General features: G+C 44.2%; 1 protein-coding gene across 5 annotated transcripts in view; it reads right to left on the bottom strand.

Moving 5' to 3' along the window:
• The window catches only part of PRDM15 (PR/SET domain 15), an 87,540-nt gene that overhangs the window by 20,943 nt on the left and 39,559 nt on the right, over positions 1–27,038 (bottom strand). For 4 of the 5 annotated variants that reach the window (XM_068270384.1, XM_068270386.1, XM_068270382.1 and 1 more), the window contains 11 exons: positions 25,199–25,324; positions 22,465–22,563; positions 20,174–20,401; positions 18,313–18,478; positions 17,507–17,688; positions 12,372–12,466; positions 9,194–9,281; positions 5,010–5,177; positions 2,419–2,516; positions 399–530; positions 185–319 (listed from right to left, as the gene is read on the bottom strand). In XM_068270384.1, the coding sequence (XP_068126485.1) occupies positions 185–319; positions 399–530; positions 2,419–2,516; positions 5,010–5,177; positions 9,194–9,281; positions 12,372–12,466; positions 17,507–17,688; positions 18,313–18,478; positions 20,174–20,401; positions 22,465–22,563; positions 25,199–25,324 (1,517 nt within the window). The remainder of the gene's footprint in view (positions 1–184; positions 320–398; positions 531–2,418; positions 2,517–5,009; positions 5,178–9,193; positions 9,282–12,371; positions 12,467–17,506; positions 17,689–18,312; positions 18,479–20,173; positions 20,402–22,464; positions 22,564–25,198; positions 25,325–27,038) is intronic. The other variant, XM_068270383.1, reaches the window with a different exon arrangement.

The raw sequence follows: 27,038 nt of genomic DNA, 5'->3' as shown, positions 1-27,038 counted from the left end.
CTCAAGTGTCCAACTTGAGATAGGGCAATTGCCCAAAATGCCGTACCAACTAGTTTTTACATGCACTTTGCAGTATCGAAAGCACAAAACTGTTAATGACAAGATACTGTAGTCCAAACTAGTAATTTGCTGAATCTTGCAGTTTTAGGCCACTATGGACTGTAATCTGCAGGGCAAGTCGTACCTGGCACCTCTTGCAGGCATACTTGTGGGGCTCAGAGTCAGCACTGCCATCTGAGTTATCATCGTTGTCTTCAGAAGAGATCCCAATCTTCCCAATGAACTCTTCCCGCTGCTGGTCATTCATCAGGGCGATATCCTAATCATAGACAATCAGTATTAGGAGAGCTGAGAGCTGGCTCTAACATCCAATACACAGGCTCTTACAGAACAAATACCTTGAAGTGGATGTGGATGTGATCTCGGAGGACGTCCACGCGGAAGAATTTGCGTCCGCAGATTTCGCAGGTGTATTTCTTGTCTCCATGAGTGAGGAGGTGCTTGTTCATATTACTGCGACAGGAAAACATCTGCAGGGGAAAGGCAGGAATGATTCTTCTATTCAGTATTAACAGTTAGGCCCCTTTTACACTTGCCTTTGAAGTATGCGTTGTGCTACCCTGTTTTACCACAGGGTAACGCAACGAGCCAACGACAATGCAAGACAATGGGGTCTAGCAAACTTACAGCGTCGCGTTGCTCTGGAAGGGCCAGATCAGCTGCAAAGTCAACAGCACGTTACTGTTGGACTTCCGCAGCGATGGAGTGGCAGCAGAAGTAATGTAAGCCAATGCAGAAATGTTAAATATATTGATGGCAGCAGTGCGGCGCGCATGCATGGAAAACGGGGAAAAACGGGAATCCTAGAGACGTACTTCCAGTCCAGCAGGGAGTACATCACTGAGCAAGGGGCGGCGAGGAGCGTGCAGGAGGGCGGCACTTCATATGAAAGACATTTTGCACAATGCGATAGGAGCGGAGCATACCGCCACAAATGCACTGCCAGGTGCAAAATCGGCCACAAAAAGTTCTAATTTTGAGCACGTTAAAGTGGCCATACAGAGGTTGATTTTTTTATTCTTTTTTTGTGTCGATATCTGGTACTGGGGAACTGGAGTACCTGAAAAATCCTATGTAAAAGGCAGAACCAACATATGAACTCTTTGCCAATAGTGTCGGGTACTGGATCTAGAACTTCAAGACTACAAAGTCAGTGTGCCAATAATAGCATGAATCTCATATCACCAGCATATTAGATGCAACAAATCTGGCTGATGTCTGAACTAAACTGCCAGGGATCGGGACATGATCCCTCAGGAGACAGTTGGGGGCCAAGGCTGTACAATCCCGCCGCTAGGCTGCAATCTTGTGACGTGCTCTGTTGCTATGGAAGAGGGCCAATGGCATGGCGCACAACTTGGCAAAATGGAGCAAGCGGGGCAAGTTAAAGAACAATGGACTTGCCCTGTGCTTTGGAAATCCTGTACAAAACCACCCTGGTGGTTTTGATTCTCTGTGATGTAACTAGATATACAGCAATACCTTTATCTACAAAGTCCATCAGATCTATAACTATCAAAATCTTGAGCGGATGAATTTGAAAGTTTAAAACAGTTGCCTGCAAGTTGGATTTCATGCTTTTATAACCTTAACAGGCTATCAGTATAGCATAAACTGATGAATCTGCACATATACATGGCTAAGAGGTACAAAGAAATGCATTTGTATATTTCACTCAAAATCATTAAAGTACAATTGAAGTGAAGACTATATGGAGGCTGCCATATTTTTTTTCCTCTTAAACAATACCAGTTGCCTGGCAGTCCTGCTGATCTATTTGGCTGCAGTAATGTCTAAATCACACCAGAAACAAGCATGCAGATAATCAGCTCTGACAATGTCAGAAACACCTGATCTCCGTATGCTTGTTCACAGTCTATGGCTAAAAGTATTAGTATTAGATCAGCAAGCTAGCCAGGAAACTGGTATTTCTTAAAAGGAAATAAATATGGCAGCCTCCATATCCCTCACGCTTCAGTTATCCTTTAAGTGATGAATAAGGAGTGTTGCTTTTCATTTACATGGAGGTGAAGTTTGCATATATGGGACCTTTTGTTTTAACAAGACAATAGTATTCTTTGCAATCCTTTGTCAGTAAAGGACTATTAAATTCCTTTGGGTCCACTGGTGGGTCTGGTCAGAAAAGGAAGAAGTCAACAATATGACATTGCTATATCGCAGTGATGGCTAACCTTGGCACTCCAGCTGTGACAAAACTACAAATTCCATCATGCCTCTGCCTCACTGAGTTATGCTTAGAGCTGTCAGAGTATTGCAATGCTTCATGGGACTTGTAGATCCAGCACAGCTGGAGTGCCAAGGTTAGCCATCACTGCTATATCGTAACCAAGGGCTCACCTTCCCACACACGGGACAGCCGGAGGGCTCCTTCTTGTACTTTATGGAATGATCTGCTGCCTGCTGGATAGCCTCACGCTTTACCCGTCTCACACCTGCTGGGGGCCCCATTGTAAACAAGAAGAAAAAAAAACAATTAATTGCGTGTTATATACTCTTGCACATCATTAAAGGATAAGTGTAGCAATAAATGTATTAAATTCATCCCAGGATGATCAAAAATGTGTTACTGACAGACTGACCAGGAAATAATTGCTCAGCTTTAGTGCTGGCCACAGAGTTAATCTTTCAGTAAGTGGAAGAGGTGGGTGGAGTCACGCCATATGTGTATACAGGGAGATTCCGACTACTGCCCCCTACAAGCATCTGTGACCACATCATGTGGTTGAATAATAGAACAGAGAGGAGCGTCTGGACAGCTGCTTTTCCCAAAAAATTGGAAATGGAGCTACACAACCCAGCCATTTAAAAAAATATGTATTCATCTCATTGTGTGTATTGCTAATTAATACAAAATAAAAGCCCGTACAGTCGCTAGATTAAAGCTGGCTAAGGCAGCCAGTAATGACCGCCTCTGCCGATAATGCAGGGTGTGTCCAGAAACACCCAGCACATCATTTCAGCCAAAAGGTTTATTCTTGCTGCTCGTCCAGCCCCCCGTGTGACGTCACACATGGGCCATTTGTCGGCCCTCCGTCTACCCTCCCTCCCCATTGCAACCAAATGCGCCATCAGCCTTAGGCCGACTATGCGTCTGTACAGCCTCAGCCCACAGATGTCACCCCTAGAGATCAGTTTCCAATACCCATCAGGCAACATCAATCTAGTGTGTGCACGGGCCTTTACTACTGTATGCATTAAAGCGGTACTCACCATAAAAATCAAATTTCAACAGCAACTGGTCTGAGTGTATTAAGTGATAAAGATGCTAATCCTGCATTCAAAACTAGCAAAACTTTTTCTGCTGTTATGGTTTATAGTTATCACATACTTTAGGAGCACTGGCCCTAGTGCCAAAGAGTGCCAAAGAGTTGAATGCTGGGAGTTCTTTTTATCTATAATATATTCCTCCTCTTCCATTTATTTCCCTGCCTAGCTTTCTTATCTGAAACACCACTGCTCACTTGTGTTTACAAGCAAGGCTGAGGTGACTCAGCGATTGGAGGAGAAAAGGAAGAAAGGGAAGAAGGAAAAAAAAAAAAACAATGCCGTTCCTAGTATACACCTCAGTGGGAGTGTCTGAAGACTCTGGGAGGAGGGCAGCGAATGAATACACAATGAGCAATAGAAGGGAGAGGGAAACAAGAGTCAGGGAGGATATGATGTCAGCATTAGCTTGCCAAGATGGCCACTGCCTAGAATAGGATTTTCTGCTTTTCCTTCATAAAATCACAGGAATCATTACGTGGATAGCAAAATACATCTGTTATGTAAATAGAAGTAGTATTTATCTACTTCTATATGTGTTTTTTATTTCTAGGTTAGCATGGGTGTCGCTTGTTTTTTGAGAGAGACACGAGCCTGCACAAGGAATTTATATCAACCCCATTATGTTTTACCCAAATGCTGAGTTTGCCCAGCTCCTGATTAACAAGGAGCATAGCTGTGATGTTGCCCGTCTGTATTCTGACCTGAATGCCTTGTAGAACAGGCTGCCAGACTTTGTGGGATGGATATACTGCTCTGAGTTTCAGAAAATTAATAGGTGGGAGGTCAGGACAGTAAAGGATTTACAAATAAATCTGGTCTGTTTTCACAGTTGTTCGAGGTACCATACACAAACATTTAATTTGACAGAAAAGCCAGAAAAAAAATAATCGTATATGAAGATTTTTTCAACATGTCCAGTTGGATTTTTAATTGGGGAAAAAAAAAAGGAATAATCGTTCGTTTTTCTTGAGCGAAAAAAAAAAATTTCTTTCGACTTTCATTTGATAGTTTTGTTTGAATAAACAGGGAAATTGAACGCTTTTATTGTACCGCGTATGGTCACCATAAGGCTGATTTTCCACCAGGAAATGTAAAATCACGCTGTGATGTGATTGTACGACCTTCTTTTCCACTACCCACAATGGCGCTGCGATCAGTCATGTACAAATGAATCAAAAATCATGCAGGGAGCTGGTTGCTCTTGGGAAAAATCAAAACGCATGAGTGGAAAAAAAAATAAAGAGCACAGCGATATGTTATTGCAGTGCTCTTGCGATAGTCAAAATGCAAGCAATCAGTTTTTTCTAAGTGAATCATAGCAAGTGAAAAAGGCCCCTTCCCCACTTTAACCCATTGGGAGACTGAAGTGCGAACGCAACGCATGACACTTCCATTCCGATGCGATTTTCGGCAATGCCATTCAATCTATTTAATAAATACAAATTGCAATGGGTTTGCATATTTCTGTTGGCAGGTATGCGTCGCGATTCCGCAGTGAACCGGAACGCGTGCATGGGGACAGACAGTGCAGTCTATGCACTTCTGATGTCCCTGCAGATCGTGTAGCGGTTTGGAAAAGACGGTGGAAATTGCAGTATGTGGGTAAGGTGCCTAACAAAGCCTGATGCCCAAAACAACTCTTACGTTATAAAATGTCTTACCTTCCAGGTGCCTCCGGTGGTGCTCTAACATGACGTCTCTTCTGTAGAACAGCTTGTTACACACCTCGCAGGCAAATTTCTTCTCACCATGCTTCTTCTTGTGCTTGGACAGGTTGCTATTGGTGGAGAAGAATCTGTAGCACATTTCACACTGGAATGACTTGTCATCTGTCAGAGAGGGAGGAAGAAGAGGGTCATGCAAGGACAAGCTAGCAGAAGTATGGCTCTAGGTACACAGGTGATTGCACAGGTGAAGTGTAATTAGAAACCGGACTGCTATCGCTAGGGCAGTCTCATGAGCAAATACTGATTGTACTGTGCAGATCAGGAGAAACCAAACTAGAAGCTGTTTTTCTGCATGTTCCATCGCTGTCCTTAACCGGTGACCTCCTCCTCAAAAGTCTTGCTCTTGCTCCCAGTACTCTATGATCTCCTACTGTAGCCATCAGTGGCTATACCCAGTTATCTCCACCTTTTGTTGCCTTTGCTGCCTGTATCCAGTGTCCTCCCCACTGCTGTCATTGGTGCCTGTACCTATTGTCCTCCTCCCTACTGCTGCTACTGGTGCCTGTATCCAGTGTCCTCCTCCCTCTTGCTGCCATTGGTGCCCGTATCCTGTCCTCCTCCCTATTGGTGCCTGTATCCAGTGTCCTCCTCCCTATTGCTGTCATTGGTGCCTGTACCCAGTGTCCTCCCTATTGCTGTCATTGGTGCCTGTACCCAGTGTCCTCCTCCCTCTTGCTGCCATTGGTGCCCGTATCCTGTCCTCCTCCCCATTGGTGCCTGTATCCAGTGTCCTCCTCCCTATTGCTGTCATTGGTGCCTGTACCCAGTGTCCTCCTTCCTATTGCTGTCATTGGTGCCTGTACCCAGTGTCCTCCTCCCTATTGCTGCCATTGGTGCCTGTACCCAGTGTCTTCCTCCCTATTGGTGCCTGTATCAATTGACCTCCCTCTTGCTGCTATTGGTGCCTGTACCCAGTGTCCTCCTCCCTATTGCTTCCATTGCTGCCTGTACCCAGTGTCCTCCTCCCTATTGCTGCCTGTATCCAGTTTCCTCCTCCCTCTTGCTGCCATTGGTGCCTGTATCCAGTGTCCTCCTCCTTATAGCTGCCATTGGTGCTTGTATCCAGTGTCCTCCTCCCTATAGCTGCCATTGGTGCTTGTACCCAGTGTCCTCCTCCCTCTTGCTGCCTTTGGTGCCCGTACCCAGTGTCCTCCTCCCTCTTGCTGCCTTTGGTGCCCGTATACAATGTCCTCCTCCCCATTGCTGCAATGCATGCCTGTATCCAGTGTCCTCCTGCCTATTGCTGCTTGGAGAATATATTATTGTGCCTACTCAAACTTGTTGTACTATTGCGAAGTGCCATCTGCCTTCAATAAACACATTAACAGGTAAATAAGAGGTGGGAGGATCACAATATTAACTTGACTGATTACAACCTGGACATGGCCTTTAACCCTTTAGCAGCCAATTTAGAGGCTTGCAAGTGCTCCAGGACAATTTATTTTAGTGCATTTTTTTCCTTATTTGTGACATTTCCCTGCTTCTAATTAGTACTGCTGCAATGTGTATTTATGGCCACTTAGTCACTAGGGGCAGTGTGAGACAATAACAGAGGACTTCAGCTTTCAGTTTCTATAATTTCTGCTCAGTAGAGAGATCTGAGCATTCCAAGAATTTACAGCACAACGAGTTCTGCTAACTGAAGTCAAAAGCAGCGCACTTATCTCAAACAAGATAACTCTTGAAGTTGCTAATGGGTTAAAAAAAGTGAACTCCATCTAGTGGTATTCAGCAGCATGTATGACATACTTGCTTGTCAAATGGCCATTATTGGATTGAGGAGCTTGAGAGAGTGGTACATGCAGCAGCTAATAAGGTGCCCTTGGAGGGAAGAGAAAATAATCTTTTATATAGCCCTGCCCCCACGTGTATCTGCTGCAATACATGTCCAATGTTCGATATTTTCATTTTATAATAGGAGTGCAGTTGGTCAGATGTGTGTTTGACCTGGGGTAGTTGGTAGTAGCACTCCTGCATACTGATAGTAGTTGTTTTTTTTTTTTTAAAGACTGCATCTCAGCATAAAATGTATCTCCAGTATTAATAAAGCCAGAGATGGTCAACAAAATGCATAAAATATGCAAATTGTATGCAGATTTACATTAGAACAACCCAATTGCAAGCCGCACCCCATTTGCTTGAATTCTGCATGCAATTATATGCATTTTATTGGCCATCTCTGAAGCTGAAGCCTCTCATTAGATGCAACAAACACAATTGCTAACTTCCAGTCAGAGCAATATCCTGCCTCTATCTGGCCAGCAGACGCTAGTCAGCCAATCAGGTGCACTGTCATACACCCTTTGCCTGCTGTACCATACCTAGCAGGAATTACATAGATTAGCATTCAGGTGGGAGGCTTCGGTTGGACGCAATCGTGAATTGCGTCGTTTAACAGGGACGCCCCGTGTAGGCACATCTCCCACACGGTCCCCTCCCTAACCACTCACCTGTCAACCGCATCCTAGAAGCTGCAAAAAATAAATTTAAAATCACAAACACTGGTCCACATGACAGCCCAGGGGCCCCAGGTCTCTCTCACTCACTGGGGCCCCCAAACCACCATGCGACACCTAGAGGGAACTCACCCCACCACCTCTAAACTGAATGCCAACTGCAACAAACACAATTGCTAACTTCCAGTCAGAGCAATAATTTGCAGCTTCTAGGATGCGGTTGACAGGTGAGTGGTTAGGGAGGGGACCGTGTGGGAGATGTGCCTACACGGGGCGTCCCTGTTAAACGACGCAATTCACGATTGCGTCCAACCGAAGCCTCCCACCTGAATGCTAATCTATGTAATTCCTGCTAGGTATGGTACAGCAGGCAAAGGGTGTATGACAGTGCACCTGATTGGCTGACTAGCGTCTGCTGGCCAGATAGAGGCAGGATATTGCTCTGACTGGAAGTTAGCAATTGTGTTTGTTGCAGTTGGCATTCAGTTTAGAGGTGGTGGGGTGAGTTCCCTGGAGGTGAGAGGTCCAGGGCTTGCCCGCACTTCCCTCTAGGTGTCGCATGGTGGTTTGGGGGCCCCAGTGAGTGAGAGAGACCTGGGGCCCCTGGGCTGTCATGTGGACCAGTGTTTGTGATTTTAAATTTAATTTTTTGCAGCTTCTACGATGCGGTTGACAGGTGAGTGGTTAGGGAGGGGACCGTGTGGGAGATGTGCCTACACGGGGAGTCCCTGTTAAACGACGCAATTCACGATTGCGTCCAACCGAAGCCTCCCACCTGAATGCTAATCTATGTAATTCCTGCTAGGTATGGTACAGCAGGCAAAGGGTGTATGACAGTGCACCTGATTGGCTGACAAGCGTCTGCTGGCCAGATAGAGGCAGGATATTGCTCTGACTGGAAGTTAGCAATTGTGTTTGTTGCAGTTGGCATTCAGTTTAGAGGTGGTGGGGTGAGTTCCCTGGAGGTGAGAGGTCCAGGGCTTGCCCGCACTTCCTTCTAGGTGTTGCATGGTGGTTTGGGGGCCCCAGTGAGTGAGAGAGACCTGGGGCCCCTGGGCTGTCATGTGGACCAGTGTTTGTGATTTTAAATTTTATTTTTTGCAGCTTCTACGATGCGGTTGACAGGTGAGTGGTTAGGGAGGGGACCGTGTGGGAGATGTGCCTACACGGGGAGTCCCTGTTAAACGACGCAATTCACGATTGCGTCCAACCGAAGCCTCCCACCTGAATGCTAATCTATGTAATTCCTGCTAGGTATGGTACAGCAGGCAAACGGTGTATGACAGTGCACCTGATTGGCTGACAAGCGTCTGCTGGCCAGATAGAGGCAGGATATTGCTCTGACTGGAAGTTAGCAATTGTGTTTGTTGCAGTTGGCATTCAGTTTAGAGGTGGTGGGGTGAGTTCCCTGGAGGTGAGAGGTCCAGGGCTTGCCCGCACTTCCCTCTAGGTGTGGCATGGTGGTTTGGGGGCCCCAGTGAGTGAGAGAGACCTGGGGCCCCTGGGCTGTCATGTGGACCAGTGTTTGTGCCTCTCATTAGATCCCAGCAGGTTGGTCATTTTTCTGATTGGGCAGGTCTCTGTACAGCTGTAGAAAGATCAGCTGGGAGCACAGAAATGTGAGCCGTTCCAGATATCAGAGCTGGCATCTGCTTTACTTACCTGTCCGGCAGTTGTGGAATTCCAGGAAGGCCTCTACCCGGAAGGCCTTCTCACAGGTGGCACACCGATGCCTGTACTCTGAGTCAATCTGTGGATAAGAAGGAGTTATTAATATCACACAGTGTCCTTAGTGCAGCAGAGATGTGCTATTATTATTATAATCATTATTATTTAGTATTTATATAGTGCCAACATCTTCCGCAGTGCTGTACATAGTATATAGTCTAGTCACTAACTGTCCCTCAAAGGAGCTCACAATCTAATCCCTACCATAGTCCTATGTCTATGTATGTATTGTGTAGTGCATGTATTGTAGTCTAGGGTAAATTTTAGGGGGAGCCAATTGACTTATCTGTATGTTTTTGGGATGTGGGAGGAAACCGGAGTGCCTGGAGGAATCCCACGCACACACGGGGAGAACATACAAACTCCTTGCAGATGTTGACCTGGCTGGGATACGAACCAGGGACCCAGCGCTGCAAGGCAAGAGCGCTAACCACTATGTCACCGTGCTGCAATTAAGAGATTTCTGCCAGCAAGATAAAATGGCCTACATGTAAAAAAGACACGCAAGTGCCAATGCCATCCTAGCAAGCGCACTATCTGCAAGGAGTTTGTATGTTCTACCCATGTCTGAGTGGGTTTCCTCCAGGCACTCCGGTTTCCCCCACATCCCAAAAAGCATAACGTTAATTGGCTTCCTCCTAAACAAAAAAAAAAAGCTGCCCCTAGACCATACATGTCAAACTCCGGCCCGCGGGCCAAATTTGGCCCTCAGAGCCATTAAATTTGGCCCTCCAGTGGTTTCCCCACTTTGCATTATGTTTGGCCCACTCTAGACCACCAGGGAAGCTACAATGGAGGTGAAGCCCTAGATCACCAGGGAAGCCATGTGGGGAAGGTAGGAGAAAGCGCTAAACACTAGGGAACCATATAAGGTATGGTCGGGGTATCTAGGCACCAGGGAACTGTATAGGGGAGGGAGGACCACTAGACACCAGAGAACTTGATAAGGGAAGTGGGTGGCCAGTAGACATTGAGGTTGGCCCACGACTTGGTCCCAGTGTACAATTTCGGCCCACTTTGTATTTGAGTTTGACACTCCTGCCCTAGACTATGACACATACACTACACGATACATACAAAGACATAGGACTATGGTAGGGACTAGATTGTGAGCTCCTCCGAGGGACAGTTATGTGACAATATACTCTCCACGCTATGGAATACATCGGCATTATAGAAATGCTAAATATTAATAATATTCGTAATAAGTGTTAGGACAAATGCTAGGAACATATTACGCGTTTTTGTGGTCGATTCTCCGTTCAATTTTCGATTCGCTTTTCTGCTCGATTTCTCGCTCGATTCTCTTATCTTTTCCTATCAATTTCCATTCGTTTCTATGAGAAATCGACCAGAACGATCGAAAATAATATCGGACATGACGGAAATCTATCGAACCATCTATCTAACACAAAATTGTATGGTGTGTTCCTAGCATAAAAGCTGGGTACACACAATGCAATTTTCACTTCCTATCACTTTCTCAATTAGAGATAAGATGTGATAGGACAAATGCTTATTGCCAGCAACCTACCTGAGTTTAAAATGGATCTCTTTCTCGATTGGAAATGCAGAAAAATATTGAAATACTGGCTATTGTTCCGTGTGTATGTCCTTTCAATTAATTTTAGATCGATTTCCATTTGGAAATAGGATGGGAATTTTGATTTGAATTTGAAAAACCAAAACTGGATGTGTGTAACCAAGCTTTATTCTATATCCAATTGATGTCGGATCTGGATATCAAACTGATCACTAGCTTGGATCTGTTCTGAAATGAAATTGCATGGTGTGTACCCATCTTGCTTTCCTGGAAGGTTCATATCAGATCAAATCTGACAAGTGGTAGAGATACAAACCTTTTCTTATAAACTACTGTATTGTACTCTTTCTTTCGGGAAAAAAAGTTAGCATATGAAGTGAGGAGCTGAGAAAATATTTAACAAAATATGGGGTAGATGGATGAAAGCACAGTGGAATGGTGTAGATAATATATCTGCTGTTTAAAGTGGATCTGAGATGCAAAACTAACTATAACAAGTAACTTGTCTATATATCCTATCTAAAGTTTAGATCGTTTACACAGCAAATCTAGCTGCAAACAGCTTCAACAGTTTATGATTATTTATTCCTGTGATACAATGAGAGCAGCCATGTTCTGTTTGTGATCATTACACACAGGCAAACTGATCTGCATTTCCAGCCCTCAAACTTTGAAAACTTCACTCCCCTCCTCCCATCTGCCTCTGAAATCTCTGGCTAGGAACACCTCATCCTCCCTCTGCCCAGACTGAGCTCCCATAAGCCCTTGCTACTAAGGCTCAGAGTGCCAAGGCTCTCTGGAGAAGCTGTGGGCGAGGCTTGTTTAGTTTACAGGGAATTAGAGTATTAAAACAAAAAACAAAAAAGTATATGGCTTGAGGAATGCCTATAAACTATATGAAAGGAACACAATTATGCAAGGAGTAAAAGTTTATCTCGGATCCACTTTAAAGAGGAACTTTAATCCAGGATTGAACTTCATTCCAATCAGTAGCAGATACCCCCCAAAGAGAAATCCTTAACTTTTTTTTAGATAGATAATCAGGGGGGCTGCGTGGCTGTTATTGTGGTAAAACCCTTCCCACAGTGCAACGTCACAACCATGGTGCTGACATGTTTGCTGTCTGTGAACCTCATTGCATTGCGGGAAATGATGCATTTTTCCAACTGCCAAGCAAGCAGTATCTCCCTCTGTGCATAGATCATTTAGTAACGAACATTCCGTACAGATCACCTGGCAGGACTAAAGATGTCCCCACCAATGATACGTTTCAGAATGTAAATCAGGGAGAGGAAAGATTTTACAATGGGCAAACACTAAATAAATTATAAATATTGTAAAAAGATTTTATTGCCTTGCTTTTGTTTGGTGGTGTACTTCTATGCATTTTGTATGAATATGTTTATATGTGTTTACCTATAGCGGTCTTGTGGTTTTGACCATTTTGATAACAATCTTGTGTTTGTTTTCTTATTTTATTGTAACTTTGTTACCCACTTTATACATTCAATAAAACTGCATCCATTATCAGGGCATGGAGTAGGCGTTCCTATGTGGAGAGCCACCCACCTCGTTCCTGCTGTGCTTGTAGGACACGTGCTGCTTCAGACTCTCCTTACGGCTGAACAGTTTGGCACATTCTTCACACTTGAAGAGCTTATCACCTGGAAGAACAAAGAGACAGCGCCCCCAACTGTCAGCTATATAACAAAATAAAAATGTGAGACTTTTCTTTACTACTAATGTTCTATTCATTATCCGTACTACACATAGAATTCATATCATAACTTTTTTTTCACTTCAGGTTTGCTTTAACCACTTGCCGACCGCCTTAAGCCGATGGGTGGGGCCCAAACGACCGCAATATGCGGTGGGCGTGGTTATGCGGCGATCGCTCTGCCCCCCTCGCGCTGTAACCCGCCGGCCGCTCGGAAGCGCCGGCGGGTTACTAGCACCCGGATCGCCGCATGACACGCGTATAATAGGCTTTGTAATGTATACAAAGCCTATTATACAGGCTGCCTTCTGCCTTGGTGGTTCCAGTGTCCGAGGGACCACCAGGGCAGGCTGCAGCCGCCCTAGTCTGCACCCAAGCACACTGATTTCCCCCCCCCCCTGCCCCCTGATCGCCCACAGCACCCCTCAGACCACCCCCCAGACCACTGTTAGCACCCAATCACCCCTCTAATCACCCATCAATCACTCCCTGTCACTATCTGTCAACGATATTTTTTTAACCCTAACCCTAAACTGCCCCCTGCTCCCTCCTGATCATCCCCCCCCCCCACCCCTCAGATTCTCCCCAGACCCCCCCCCCCCCCCCCCTGTGTACTGTATGCCTCTATCCCCCCTGTAATAACCCACTGATTACCTGTCAATCACCCGTCAATCACCCCCTGTCACTGCCACCCATCAATCAGCCCCTAACCTGCCCCTTGCGGGCAATCTGATCACCCACCCACACCAATTGATCGCCCGCAGATCCAACATCAGATCACCTCCCAAGTGCAGGGTTTACATCTGTTCTCTCCTCTAAACACCCACTAATTACCCATCAATCACCCCCTATCACCACCTGTCAGTGTTACCCATCAGACTAGACCCTAATCTGCCCCTTGCGGGCACCCAATCACCCACCCACACGCTCAGCTTGCCCTCAGACCCCCCCTTATCAATTCACCAGTGCATTATTTACATCTGTTCTTCCCTGTAATAACCCACTGATCACCTGTCAATCACCCATCAATCACCCCCCGTCACTGCCACCCATCAATCACCCCTGTCACTGCCACCCATCAAGCAGCCCCTAACCTGCCCCTTGCGGGCAATCTGATCAGCCACCCACACCATTAGATTGCCCCAGACCTACCCTCAGATCACCTCCAAAGTGCATTGTTTACATCTGTTCTGCCATCTAATCACCCACTGATCACCCATCAATCAGCCCCTGTCACTGATACCTATCAGATTAGACCCCTATCTGCCCCTAGGGCACCCAATCACCCGCCCACACCCTCAGAACGCCCTCAAGACCCCAGCCCTGATCACCTCGCCAGTGCATTGCTTGCATCTATTTCCCCCCTCTAATCACACCTTGAGACACCCATGAATCACCTCCTGTCACCACCTGTCACCCCCTAGCACACCTACCCATCAGATCAGGCCCTAATTTGCCCCGTGTGGGCTCCTGATCACTCAGCCAAACCCTCAGATCCACCTCAGACCCCCTTCCGATCACCTTCCCAGTGCATTGAGTGCATCTATTTTCCCCTCTAATCACCCCCTGAGACACCCATCAATCACCTCCTGTCACCCCCTAGCACTCCTATCCATCAGATCAGGCCCAATACAACCTGTCATCTAAGAGACCACCCTGCTTATGACCGGTTCCACAAACTTTGCCCTCTCATAGACCACCTGTCATCAAAATATGCAGATGCTTATACCCCTGAACAGTCATTTTGAAAAATTTGTTTTCCAGACTACTCACAGTTTTGGGCCCGTAAAATGCCAGGGCAGTATAGGAACCCCACAAGTGACCCCATTTTAGAAAAAAAAGACACCCCAAGGTATTCTGTTAGGTGTATGACGAGTTTATAGAAGATTTTATTTTTTGTCAAAAGTTAGCGAAAATTGATTTTTTTTATTATTTTTTTTTCACAAAGTGTCATTTTCCACTAACTTGTGACAAAAAATAAAATCTTCTATGAACTCACCATACACCTAACGGAATACCTTGGGGTGTCTTTTCTAAAATGGGGTCACTTGTGGGGTTCCTATACTGCCCTGGCATTTTAGGGGCCCTAAACCATGAGGAGTAGTCTAGACAACAAATGCCTCAAAATGACCTGTGAATAGGACGTTGGGCCCCTTAGCGCACCTAGGCTGCAAAAAAGTGTCACATGTGGTATCGCCGTACTCAAGAGAAGTAGTATAATGTGTTTTGGGGTGTATTTTTACACATACCCATGCTGGGTGGGAGAAATCTTTCTGTAAATGGACAATTGTGTGTAAAAAAATCAAAAATGTGTCATTTACAGAGATATTTCTCCCACCCAGCATGGTTATATGTAAAAATACACCACAAAACACATTATACTACTCCTCCTGAGTACGGCGATACCACATGTGTGATACTTTTTTGCAGCCTAACTGTGCTAAGGGGCCCAAAGTCCAATGAGTACCTTTAGGATTTCACAGGTCATTTTGAGACATTTGGGTTCAAGACTACGCCTCACGGTTTAGGGCCCCTAAAATGCCAGGGCAGTATAGGAACCCCACAAGTGACCCCATTTTAGAAAGAAGACACCCCAAGGTATTCTGTTAGGTGTATGGTGAGTTCATAGAAGATTTTATTTTTTGTCACAAGTTAGCGGAAAATGAGACTTTGTGAAAAAAAAACAATTAAAATCAATTTCTGCTAACTTGTGACAAAAAAAAACCAAAATAAAATCTTCTATAAACTCACCATACTCCTAACGGAATACCGTGGGGCGTCTTCTTTCTAAAATGGGGTCCCTATGCTGCCCTGGCATTTTAGGGGCCCTAAACCGTGAGGAGTATTCTTGAAACCAAATGTCGCAAAATGACCTGTGAAATCCTAAAGGTACTCATTGGACTTTGGGCTCCTTAGCGCAGTTAGGGTGCAAAAAAGTGCCACACGTGGTATCGCCATACTCAGGAGAAGTAATATGTGTTTTGGGGTGTATTTTTACACATACCCATGCTGAGTGGGAGAAATATCTCTGTAAATGGACAATTGTGTGTGTAAAAAAAAAAAAAAAAAAAAAAAAAAAAAAAATTGTCATTTACGGAGATATTTCTCCCACCCAGCATGGGTATGTGTAAAAATACACCCCAAAACACATTATACTACATCTCCTGAGTATGGCAATACCACATGTGTGGCACTTTTTTGCAGCCTAGCTGCGCTAAGGGGCCCAAAGTCCAATGAGCATCTTTAGGCTTTACAGGGGTGCTTACAATTAGGCTCCCCCAAAATGCCAGGACAGTGAACACACCCCACAAATGACCCCATTTTGGAAAGTAGACACTTCAAGGTATTCAGAGAGGAGCATAGTGAGTCCGTGGCAGATTTCATTTTTTTTTTGTCGCACGTTAGAAGAAATGGAAACTTTTTTTTTTTTGTCACAAAGTGTCATTTTCCGCTAACTTGTGACAAAAAATAAAATCTTCTATTAACTCACCATGCCTCTCACTGAATACTTTGGGATGTCTTCTTTCCAAAATGGGGTCATTTGGGGGGTATTTATACTATCCTGGAATTTTAGCACCTCATGAAACATGAGAAGTGGTCAGAAAAATCAGAGATGCTTCAAAATGGGAAAATTCACTTTTGGCACCATAGTTTGTAAACGCTATAACTTTTACCCAATCTAATAAATATACACTGAATGGGGTTTTTTTTATCAAAGACCTGTAGCAGAATAACTTTCGTGCTCAAATGTATAGAAAATTTTATTTTATTTGAAAAATGTCAGCACAGAAAGTTAAAAAAGTCATTTTTTTGACCAAATTCATGTCTTTTTTGATGAATATAATAAAAACTAAGACTCGCAGCAGCAATCAAATAGCACCAAAAGAAAGCTGTATTAGTGACAAGAAGAGGAGGTTAAATTCATTTAGGTGGTAGGTTGTATGACCGAGCAATAAACCGTGAAAGCTGGAGTGGTTTGAATGGAAAAAAAGGCTCTGGTCCTTAAGGGGCGAAAAGACTGTGGTCCTCAAGTGGTTAAAGCCCACCAACAGTACATGTTCTGTGGAAATCCACAGCTAATCAGCTCTACTAAGAAACTACCGAATTTTCTGGAATACAAGACTCCCTTATTCTCCCCCAAAAATATAATCCAAGTATATTCAAAAGACAAGGAATCCACGATTTACGATGGCCCGCCAAGATGTCAGCATTCCCTGCCTTTTAAATCACTAGGAAGGTAAGCCACGCTGCCGCTAAATAGGTAGACGAGGAGACATTGGGAGTAGAGGGGAACAGGGAGGACATAGGGGGATAAGAAGGAGACACAGAAGGACCTGGAGGAGACACAGGGGGACAAGGACAAAACACAGGGGGACCAGGAGGGGACAAAGGGGAACACACTGGGGACAGAAGGGGACAAACAGGGAGAGCCAAGGTAGACAGAAGGGGACAGATTGTGGGAGAGCATCTACAAGACCCTCCTGGAACATAGACGCACCATAGCTACATAGATATTTGGGTTGAAAAAGACATACCTCCATCGAGTTCAACCAGAGAAAGGTTTACCCACCAGGTTTAGTACATTTTTTTCCCCCTGGTATTTTTCCCTGTTAATCTATGTATGTATTATATTTAAAAGCGTCTGATATATGGGAATTATCCTGCCTGTGAATATGTGCAGTTTCCAGAAAACATGTACTGTTGATGGACCTTGACACGTTTGGGAAACGGCTATAATGCATAGATCACTTACACCTGTTTGTATTGTTTATCTTTAGTTTGCATGGCTCCTACGCCTAGATAGGACTTTCCTGGAATCTCACAATCTTATTTTGTGTTAAAAAGCTAAAAAGGAAAATGTAAAGTATTTATTGTCTCAGGTGAATGAAGATAGGAAGGCAACCTAAATCTATGTAGGCAAGTCATGTGCCAGTTGTGGTACCCTTTTAGATTGTGGGAATTAGTTTAAACAATTTGATTCACTCACCATGAGATCTGACATGACGGCTCAGGTTGCTGCTGTTTCGGAATACCTTTGTGCAGATGTTGCACTGAAAGATGCGCTTGTGGTCGCCAAGCTGGCGCACAAATTTCCGTCTCATGTTGTGTCGTGTGCTGGAAAGCAGCATGCCCCGTTTCAGAGAGTTATTTCCCTGGTGAAAGGCAAACCTACAAGAGAGGAAAGGGGGGGGGGGGGGGGGGAAGTGTGTAAACAATTGTACATACCTTAAAGTGGTATTGTCAAAGTTCATCTATAGTCTAAAGCATTAAAAACAGCATTAAATTAACAGCTAAAACCATTTGACTGGTTTGCAATGGTTAAACTCATGCTTTACACTTGCAGGGCAGTGTGCAAATTCTGCTTCTCACATGACATGCTTCCCGTCTGATCCCTCCCTCCATATGACCACACCTACCCTTGCTAATGGTCCTGATAGCAGGGCAGGAGTGCAGGACAGCATGCCAGTCCTGGGCTATTGTACACAAACATACACACATGAGAAAGTACTGGAAACAGAGGGGGGCAATGTGGCAGTCTGTGACATTACTTGGTGCACCAGTTTGGTACATAACATATGTTGTCCATGCTCTACCAACTTTTGGTCATACTCTTTTTGATCACCCAATCACTGCATAACTTCACCCAGCTGAAAAAGTCTGAAATCACCACAAACACTCATTATGGCCGGCCAACACCCACCCATGTCTGGTTAAGGCTGTACCCATCATAGATATTGTCCAACCATCAGTCTTTCATACCAGAAATATAGTTGAGTATTAAGTGCTACTTACTTGGAGACAGGGGTGACACTGCTGTTGGCAGAGGGCAGTTTTCCCAACATTAGCTCCATGAACTTGTCATCAGAGTCATGTGGCAGAGGAACCTCATCTGGGGGGATTTCAGTGATTATTTCAGTCACTCGGTCAGGTGGAAAAACTGGGCTGTAAATAGTATGAACTGGGTAGGAGTAAAGGAGGAGAGGCATGAAAATAAAAAAACAAACAAAACAAAAACCACATTAAAAAGAGTCAGACCCAGATGACCACCACAGTACAGTAGCAGCTGCACAGTTCAGTCAAATATACAATAAAAGCCACAAACAAAAGCTTTAAAAGGAGCATATTGTCAGATCCAATCATTGACTGAAGTAAGGAGCCATCATGAGCATTATTAATAGTCACAGCCACGACTATGGGGCCCAGGTGCAAATCCCCTGTTCTCGGTCACCCTCATCTACTCACACACAATCGGGGAACTCTACATGCAGTTATTCTATGATTAAACTTGCTAAATTCCAACACCATTTCGTATTAAGCCTTCACGTGTACCTTGTTGGAGTGACATCTGAAATTGCATGACATTGTAAGTGGGACCGCAGAGCTGGATCACCCAGGAACCTTAATTAGATCAGAGATTCAACCTTGCATTGGGCTAGTACTGTTAGTCTGTGCACTATGGCCCTGTAGTCAGTCAGTCCACGCTCCTTAGCCCTGTGGTCACTCAGTGCGCCACGGACCTGTAGTTCAATCCTTCCATGCACCACAGTCTTGTGGTCAGTCAGTCAATCAAGTGCTCCATAGCTTTGTGGTCAGTCAGAATGCAATGGCCCTGTGTTTGTCAGTCCGTAAATCAGTGCTCCATGGCCCTGTGGTCAGTAAGTTCATGCTCCGCAGTCCTCTGGTCAGACAGTGTGTCACTGTAGTCCATGCACTACAGGCCTGTGGTCAGATAGTCAGTGTGCCATGGCCCTGTGCTTGTCAGTCCGTGTACTACAGCCCTGTGGTTGGTCAGTCAGTCAGTCAGTGTCTGTGGCCCTGTGGTCAGTGTGCCATATCCTTGTGAACAGTCCATACATCATTGCCCTGAGGTAAATCTGTGAAATGATTGCTAGTACTTTTAACTATTCGATACGAAACTGGTTTGTCTGTATTTTTGGCAAATCTTCCCCATTCCTCACTCAACAGAAATCTCCAATGATGCCCAGTGCTGGCTTCTCATGTGTACTTAAATCCCCTCTGATTCCTAACCCTGCACTTCTAACACCTATTACTAATGCAGACTTCCCCATACATCACCTCTTAGCTCTCCTAAGCCTAAAATATGACACTATCTAAAACCAAGTTTCTGTTGTAGGTTTCTGCTTCAGTCTTAGGCACCCAATCCCTCCTCCTACATCTGATAAGGTTTTGAGACCCCCCCCCCCCCCCCCCAACGGTGCCGATAGTTTCTGCAAAGCCACCAAACATTGGACATTGCAGATAATGTATTGCACAAACCAACACCTTCCACCACTAACATTGGCATGATGCGTCAACATGATCTGCTTCTCCTGACTACACAATACAGGATTAGCACTACAGGGAGTTATGGAGTGATGCACAAACTACAGACTGGGAGGTGGAATGGGCCTCAGCTCAATAACGGTGTTAAATGAAAGTTAGTATTGCAAGACCTTGGAGTACAAGTGCAAAACTATTACATTTGTATGTATGTACTGCCATCCTTTATCACCAGCGTATACATTAAACATCTTGTCTTTTTCTCAGCAACAGATAAGTTTGACTTTACAGCAGAAAAGTAGGAAGAAGAACAGAATACATTACAATGTAATGAGTTTATCCCAATACAGAGATATCAGCAATGACTCCTCACCTGGAGGACTGTCATCTTCTACAATCACGAGGGGAATGCTTGTTTTCGGAGCCTTGGACTTCCTTGGCTTCTTCTGTTTCTTCTTTACTTCCACAGTGACAGGCGGGGCACTGCAAATGACCGGCTGCTCTGGTGGCACACTTCCTGTGTCTCCCTCTGTGTACGGTGGCTCACAGGACCCGGAGGGTGAAACCCCCTTTGCTTGTTCCAAGTGGCTTAATAAATGTTCTGAAAAGTGCAACAAGAGTAAGATGATGATCAGCTGGACATGTTCTGACTGCACCATTAATGACAGTAGCAGATGTAGGAGGACAGTAGCACTGATTAGGAAGCTCAAGGCTATGGCAAAATACCCATTAGAGTTATGAAGTGGAATACAACAAGAAAGCTAGTCTTGCTCTACAATGGAGCTTGAACGTCCCTGGGCTTAAGAACAACTTTGCACAGGACTAAATGTCATTCAGAAAGTTAAACCTCCTACACTCTGAAGAGGCGGCCAGCAGGGGCGGACCTACCATGAAACTACTTGAATCACGATACAGGCATCAAAATGCAGGGGGGCGGCGTTTTGACAAACAGTTTGGGCTACCTGGCACCTGCCTCATCTCCACTCTCCCGCCCACACACTACCCTCACCCACCCAACCATATCCTCATTCAACCAGTGGCACCTGCTGTGACTAATCAGACAGGGGTGCTGGCACCAGACCGGCCAATCACAGCTGCCTGCTGTTTCTTTTTAATTGGTGCTGATGGTCTCGTAGGCGGGACCACGGCACAGTCATCGGGCCAATTACTACACTCAGTTGGTAACAGTGACATCTGATAGAGGTATGTATGTATGTATGTATGTATGTATGTATGTATGTATGTATGTATGTATGTATGTATGTATGTATGTTTTTTTTATTTTTTTTATTATTGTGTCCAGTAAGGCCCGCCAACTCTGACAGGGGCTGAATTGCTGGCAGTGTGTTAATATGTTGGGTGGGGGGTGTTTGTTGTTTTTCATGCACTTGCACTGTAAACAGACTCGACATGTTTCAGCTTAACGCTTTTATCAGGAGTGAATAAAATTAGCGCATTTATGTTTCCCCCACACTGTAAAGTGTGTGTATGGGATTTAAAAGCAGCATGCAACCACTCTAATCAGAGCGCGCTTGTGAGCCTGCATTATACTGGAGCTATGTATGTTTGAAAAAAAAAATATGGCAGCCTCCATATACCTCAATTCCTAGGGCAACAGTTTGGAACCCAAATGCTGAACAAAGGACTCTTTTGGCTACAGCCAAGGGACATGTACTGCTGCTATGGAGGAAGGTAGAGGTACAAAGGCGAGTCTTAAAAGATATCCGAGGTGAAAATAAAAAACTGATAAGAACAAACAATTGTATCTATCCTTCTCCTAAAAATGACCTTTTTTCCCCACGTTTTATTTTAGATTTGAATCTAGTTTTTAAGTTTTTACTGTTTCATTGTCTCTGCTCAATGACACCTTCATTCAAGTATGCCAGAACTAAAATCTATGAATTATTGACCCTTATCTTTTTTCTTGCTTCAGGAAGCCATTTACTGACAGGAAAATATTTTATCAGTGAGGGTAATGCTGTAGTCTGGCCCAGTCCGACCCGGTCCCGGCCCAGATAGAAACTGTCACTTGCATACCTGATGTTTAACGCTTTCAGGCAGAGAAAGAAAAAAGAAGGAACACAGCCTAGTTATGTGTGTGCTTGGCACTGTACAGACACATGTCTATCTCATGTCACCTTGGTTGTCCTCATTTGTTGCCATCATTTAAAAAAATGTTACAGAAATGGATCTTTAAACAATGCATCAGGGCAGCTGTACACTAGATTTGAGATGCCCCAGCTGGCCACCTCTTCTGAGTTTAATCCAGGATGTGTATGAGACTTTAGAGCTATGGAAATTTGAAGTTCTGAATATCAAACAGGACAACGTCTGGATGGAATTTGTACTTTCCTACAGTGTCTTTGTTGATCCCCTAGGTGTCTTGATTGTCCACAACTCAAGAAACATAGGTTATAGGATAAGCTTGGGGGAAAACCATGTCATTCTGGCTTATTTTCATTTTGTAAATAAAACCGGAGGTTCACTTTAAAGTTCTCACTCAGCAAATGTGCAAGTAGTAAAAAATAAAACAAAAACAAAAAGAACAAAACAAAACAGACAACATACACCCACACATAGGTTCTCTTATCCAAGCATTCAACACCAGTCATGTGATCAGTACAATGCCACTACATTACACAGCTGGGAAGAAGAAGTACATACCGGTTAGCAGATTGGGTTCAATGAAGGTTGTATTGCACACTTTACATGCCCACTCACACGTCTCCACATGGATGATATCACTGTTCTCCTGACAAGTAACTGAGAGGAAAAAAATGGCTTACAAATGAATATATGTCTAACTTTTTATATGATCATTATTTAATAAAAGAACGTTATTCCACATTTCAGTCACATAATGTGAAGTTTGGCATATCGGTACAGATACAATAAGATCGATAGCTCCACCAGACTGAAAGGAAGAAACTTCTCTACCCATGCACAAAGTGAGAAGTTGCCATCTTGATAGATCATTAAGAATCTGTCTAATTTGATTTTTTTTTTAATTTATAGAATGTTCGATTTGATTAAAGTTGAACCTTGGTTTGCGAGTATAATTTGTTGAAGAAACATGCTTGTAATCCAAAGCACTCATATCAAAGCGAATTTCCCTATATGGATTAATGGGAACTCAGATGCGCCACAATCCGAAAACATTGATACAGAATGATTGATTGTATAAAGTGAAAAAAAAGTATTTCACTAAAACAGAATCATTGTCATCTATTGGCTCCCATCAACTTTTTTTTTTTTAAACATTTTTTATTTTCAGAATGAAAAAAAAAAATAGCATAAACAAAAACTATTATAAAGACAGCAACAATTTTAGTATAGACTATAAATCTACAAGCAGTATGACAACAGAAGAGCATGCATAAGCTGCTTTAAACGTTCCCAAATTGCACAGTCAATAGAATGGAAAAAAAGTAAAAGGTAAGGATCTGTAGCACAGAGGGATAGGATCACCCATCAGTGGCAAGGACAACCAGTGGATCACCTAGCAGCAACCTCTCTTGCAACCATTGTGTAAGGCAAAAAAATTAAATAAGCCATTTTTTATGGGAGTGGTTAAACCATACATTAAAAAAAAAAAAAAATCTTAAAAAGGACAACTATCAAAGTTAACTAAAACTTCTAAATGGCACATATTTCCAGTAATTACTAGCAAACAGCAATACAAAGGCTTTTTTCATCTTTTCATGTTTTATATGAAGAAAATGACATTTACAGAGAACAGTTCTCACTGTGGGCATTAATATGGAGGACTGTGCCCCGCACATCCAGCATACAAAAACAATCTTCACTGGCTCTAATACTGTGACTTGAATCTGTTCAGAATGATAGAAAGCAGAAATATAGCTTCAAATGTGTGTAAATAATCATCAGCTGAAGCTCTGTGTTCCTGTCTGTGTCTCTCTGCCAAACAGTGTAAACAGTTTACAGCCAGGTTACAGTGCAGCTCTGCCACCCCCTCCTCCCAATGCTGACACAAATTGTTATAAAACAGCTGGTAAACACAGCTTTTCTTTTCACTCAGTGCTGATAAACCTCTGAAAAGCATTTTGTGTTGCTGGCTAAACGCTCTATAAGTATGTGGGGTTTACAGAGAAACAGTTTCTTTGATAGTTCTTTAACCTCCTTGCCGGTTTTCCCGACCTGAGCTCGGGGTAGAAAAAAGAAGCTATTAGCGGTGATCCCGAGCTCAGGTCGGGGTATGCATTGCAGAGCTTTACCTGTAGTTTTGGAGTCCCGTGCGCGATCTCGCTGCGCAGCGGGACTCCAGCCTCTCTCCCCGGCAGTGTGGGGTCTTTCCCTGGCCGCCGGGATCCCCCATGTCCCCGCTATTCTTCCGGGGACCCGGCAGCCAGTTAGAGCAGCGCAGCCGTGGTGGCAGCAGCAGAGCGGTGGTGGCAGCGTGACGTCATCGGGGGCGGGGCTAATATTGAAAACAAACTTCTCTATATTAGAGAAATATAGAGAAGTTCGTTTATATGTATATTAGCGCCATCTTGTGGGCAAAGAGAAAACTGCAGCACAGGAGCCCAGGAAGGTACTTTTTTTTTTTTTTTTGCTGCAGATGTCCCTGCCAGAATGATTTTTTTCAGGTTTTAGGGTCTGAAAGAGTGGAAAAAAATTGCACCGCTTTTAGACCCTAAAATCTGGAAAGAATCAGACCGCCAAGGAATTAAGCTTTTAAAACCATCACAGTAGCATTATCCCCACATCACCAATTTGGCTCTTATGATCATTGTGCTAGCCCAGGCATGGGCAAACTTGGCCCTGTAGCTGTAAAGAGACTCTGTAACAATGTTGAGCCTTATTTCTTCTATCCTATAAGTTCCTATAGGTGTTCTAATGTGCTCTGTCTTACTGCAGCCTTTCCTAGTTGCACAGTGGCTTTGTTATTTCTGTTATGTGATCTAGTTTTCTCTCCTCTGTCGGGTCTGTCAGGCTCAGGCAGTCAGGCTGGAATGTGTTGTGCTGCTTGTGATTGGATAGAAGCTATACACACCCTCTCCAGGCCCCCCTTCACACTCTGTATGACTCACATGCTGAGCTACTCTTAGCCGATCACTTGCTATGTCTTTTGTTTGTAAACACTGCATAAAAATGGCAATTACAAGCCAGGATTGCAGCAGGGAGTGGCAGAAACAGCACAGAGGGGCCCAGGAGAACATAATGAATAGAATGGTATGCTTTTTATTGTAAGAATTTTACAGTACAGATTCTCTTTAAGGAACTACAAATCCCACAATGCATTTGCCTTTATGAGTCATGACTGTGGCTGTCAGACTCCAGCAATGCATTGTGGGACTTGTAGTTCCCGTTCCTTCGATTCATTTATCAACAGCTGGAGGGCCAAGTTTGCCCATGCCTGTGTTAGCCTGAAGGTTACCTGAGGTGTACGCTGCTGGAGTGCGCACACTCTTCAACTTCTTGGAAGCCACTGAGGTGATCTGGTCATTTTTTGAAGATGCTGGATTGAGCTCCTTAACAGGTTCAGCTGCCAAAAATTCCACCTCTGGAGAGTAAACAAAACGTGGGTTATGACAACACTGTATTAGTTCCTGAGGTACTAACTTTAGACTGTGTGCTTTAAGCTTTATTCCTAGTTGCACAGTGACACCCAGGGGAAGAAACCAATATTCTTTAACAGGAACTTAAACCAAACGCCTAGATAATAGCTGTAATACATTGTGGCTGATCTACCAACAATGGAGCAGCTGTTTGGGATGGCCAATCAGTATACTTGGTTCAGTAAGCTGCAATGCGATAGGTTGCTCTGAAAGGTGCCATGGTTTTGTTGCAGTTTGTCTTGCACCTGTATAGGACCAATGTAAAGAACATGTCTCATCTGCCAGATATTTGCCCTTGTGTCCAGCCAGTGTTGTGCATTCTCCTGACTGTAGACAACCAGCTAGACTGCACAGCAAATTAATTAGATCTCACTGTCGCCCAACACACCCAATAAATGCAGAGCAATCAGCACCAGCAATGACCAAAAATCCTAATATGAAAATTTCCACAGAAGCGAGAAAAGAAAGACACTAAGCCAATTAATGCCAGTATCTGTCAATAAAGAAGTGTACATACTAGCAGTAATGGTTGCCCAAATACATTTTTATACTCATTTGCAATCTGCACCATGGAGCGGAAAGCGAGGGGCAGGATGAGCAGGAGCAGGCTATAGAGGGAAATATTGATTGGCTGGCTATGATAAATTCCTCACTATCCTCGCAATGGAAGCATTTAAGAAATTCTTCGATTCCTTTATCCAGAGAAAAAAAAAAAAAAAAAAAAAAAGGGTATAAAAACCATGATGTGCCAAGGAATTTGAGAAGGTTTGGAGTACCTAGGTAGCATCCAAAGAAAAACTTGAATAGAACCAGGAAATTTGGGCACCAGAGACGTCACTAAAGTTTTGGCACCCCCATAAGCTCTCATGTTTAATAGTCGCTATAAATCGGAATTTGGGCATAGGAGGCACCTGATAAAATAGAAGGTGCCAGGGCCATTCAATATACAAACTGTCGCTACAAAAAAAAAAAGGTGCTTTTGTGGCGGGCCATTAGGGCTAGGCATTGGAAAGGGGGTCAGTTAGTGATCGGTAAAGAAAGGTTGTTGTTCGGTTAGGCAACAGTGGGTGGGGGAGTTGGGGTGTCGGTTAGGCATCGTAGAGAGAGGGCGTGTATGAGAATAAAGGTTAAGTTTAGCGATTAGTAAAAAATTTACCAATATTTTACTAATGAAATTACCACTGCCCGATACAATAGTAGAATATCTACCCATATTCTAATAGCTGCTGTTTCCAGAATCCACATTTCCGCAACGTCAATTTTGCATGTACGCCATTGAACCCCTCAGAACAGGGGTCCCCAACCCCCAGTCCACTACCGGTTAGTGGGCCTGTCTGGCCTATACTGGGACAGCTATAATCCCTGTACTGGGACAGCTATACCTAGATACCCGACCTGTACTTGGCCATCTACATACTCACGCACTCCAAATAGTTTTGGTGCCGCACCCGACCCCCCACCCCAGGAAACCACCACAACCACCCACATTCTCCCTCCCCCCCCCCCCCCCCACCCCCAGGGAAAAAATGTTTGGTCTGGATAGCGGTCCCCAGGCCAAAAAAGGTCCCTGCCTTAGAAGACCTCTAAACAGCAAGCAGAGTGAAATACTTTTGAATGTCTCAACATCAAGACCGGTCCGAGGCAAAGGCGAAAGAGGTT

Source organism: Hyperolius riggenbachi, chromosome 2 (assembly GCF_040937935.1).
Source record: "Hyperolius riggenbachi isolate aHypRig1 chromosome 2, aHypRig1.pri, whole genome shotgun sequence".
Taxonomy (NCBI): Eukaryota; Metazoa; Chordata; class Amphibia; order Anura; family Hyperoliidae; genus Hyperolius; species Hyperolius riggenbachi.
Note: the sequence above shows the minus strand (reverse complement) of the source record. Positions and strands in the feature narration are given on the sequence as shown.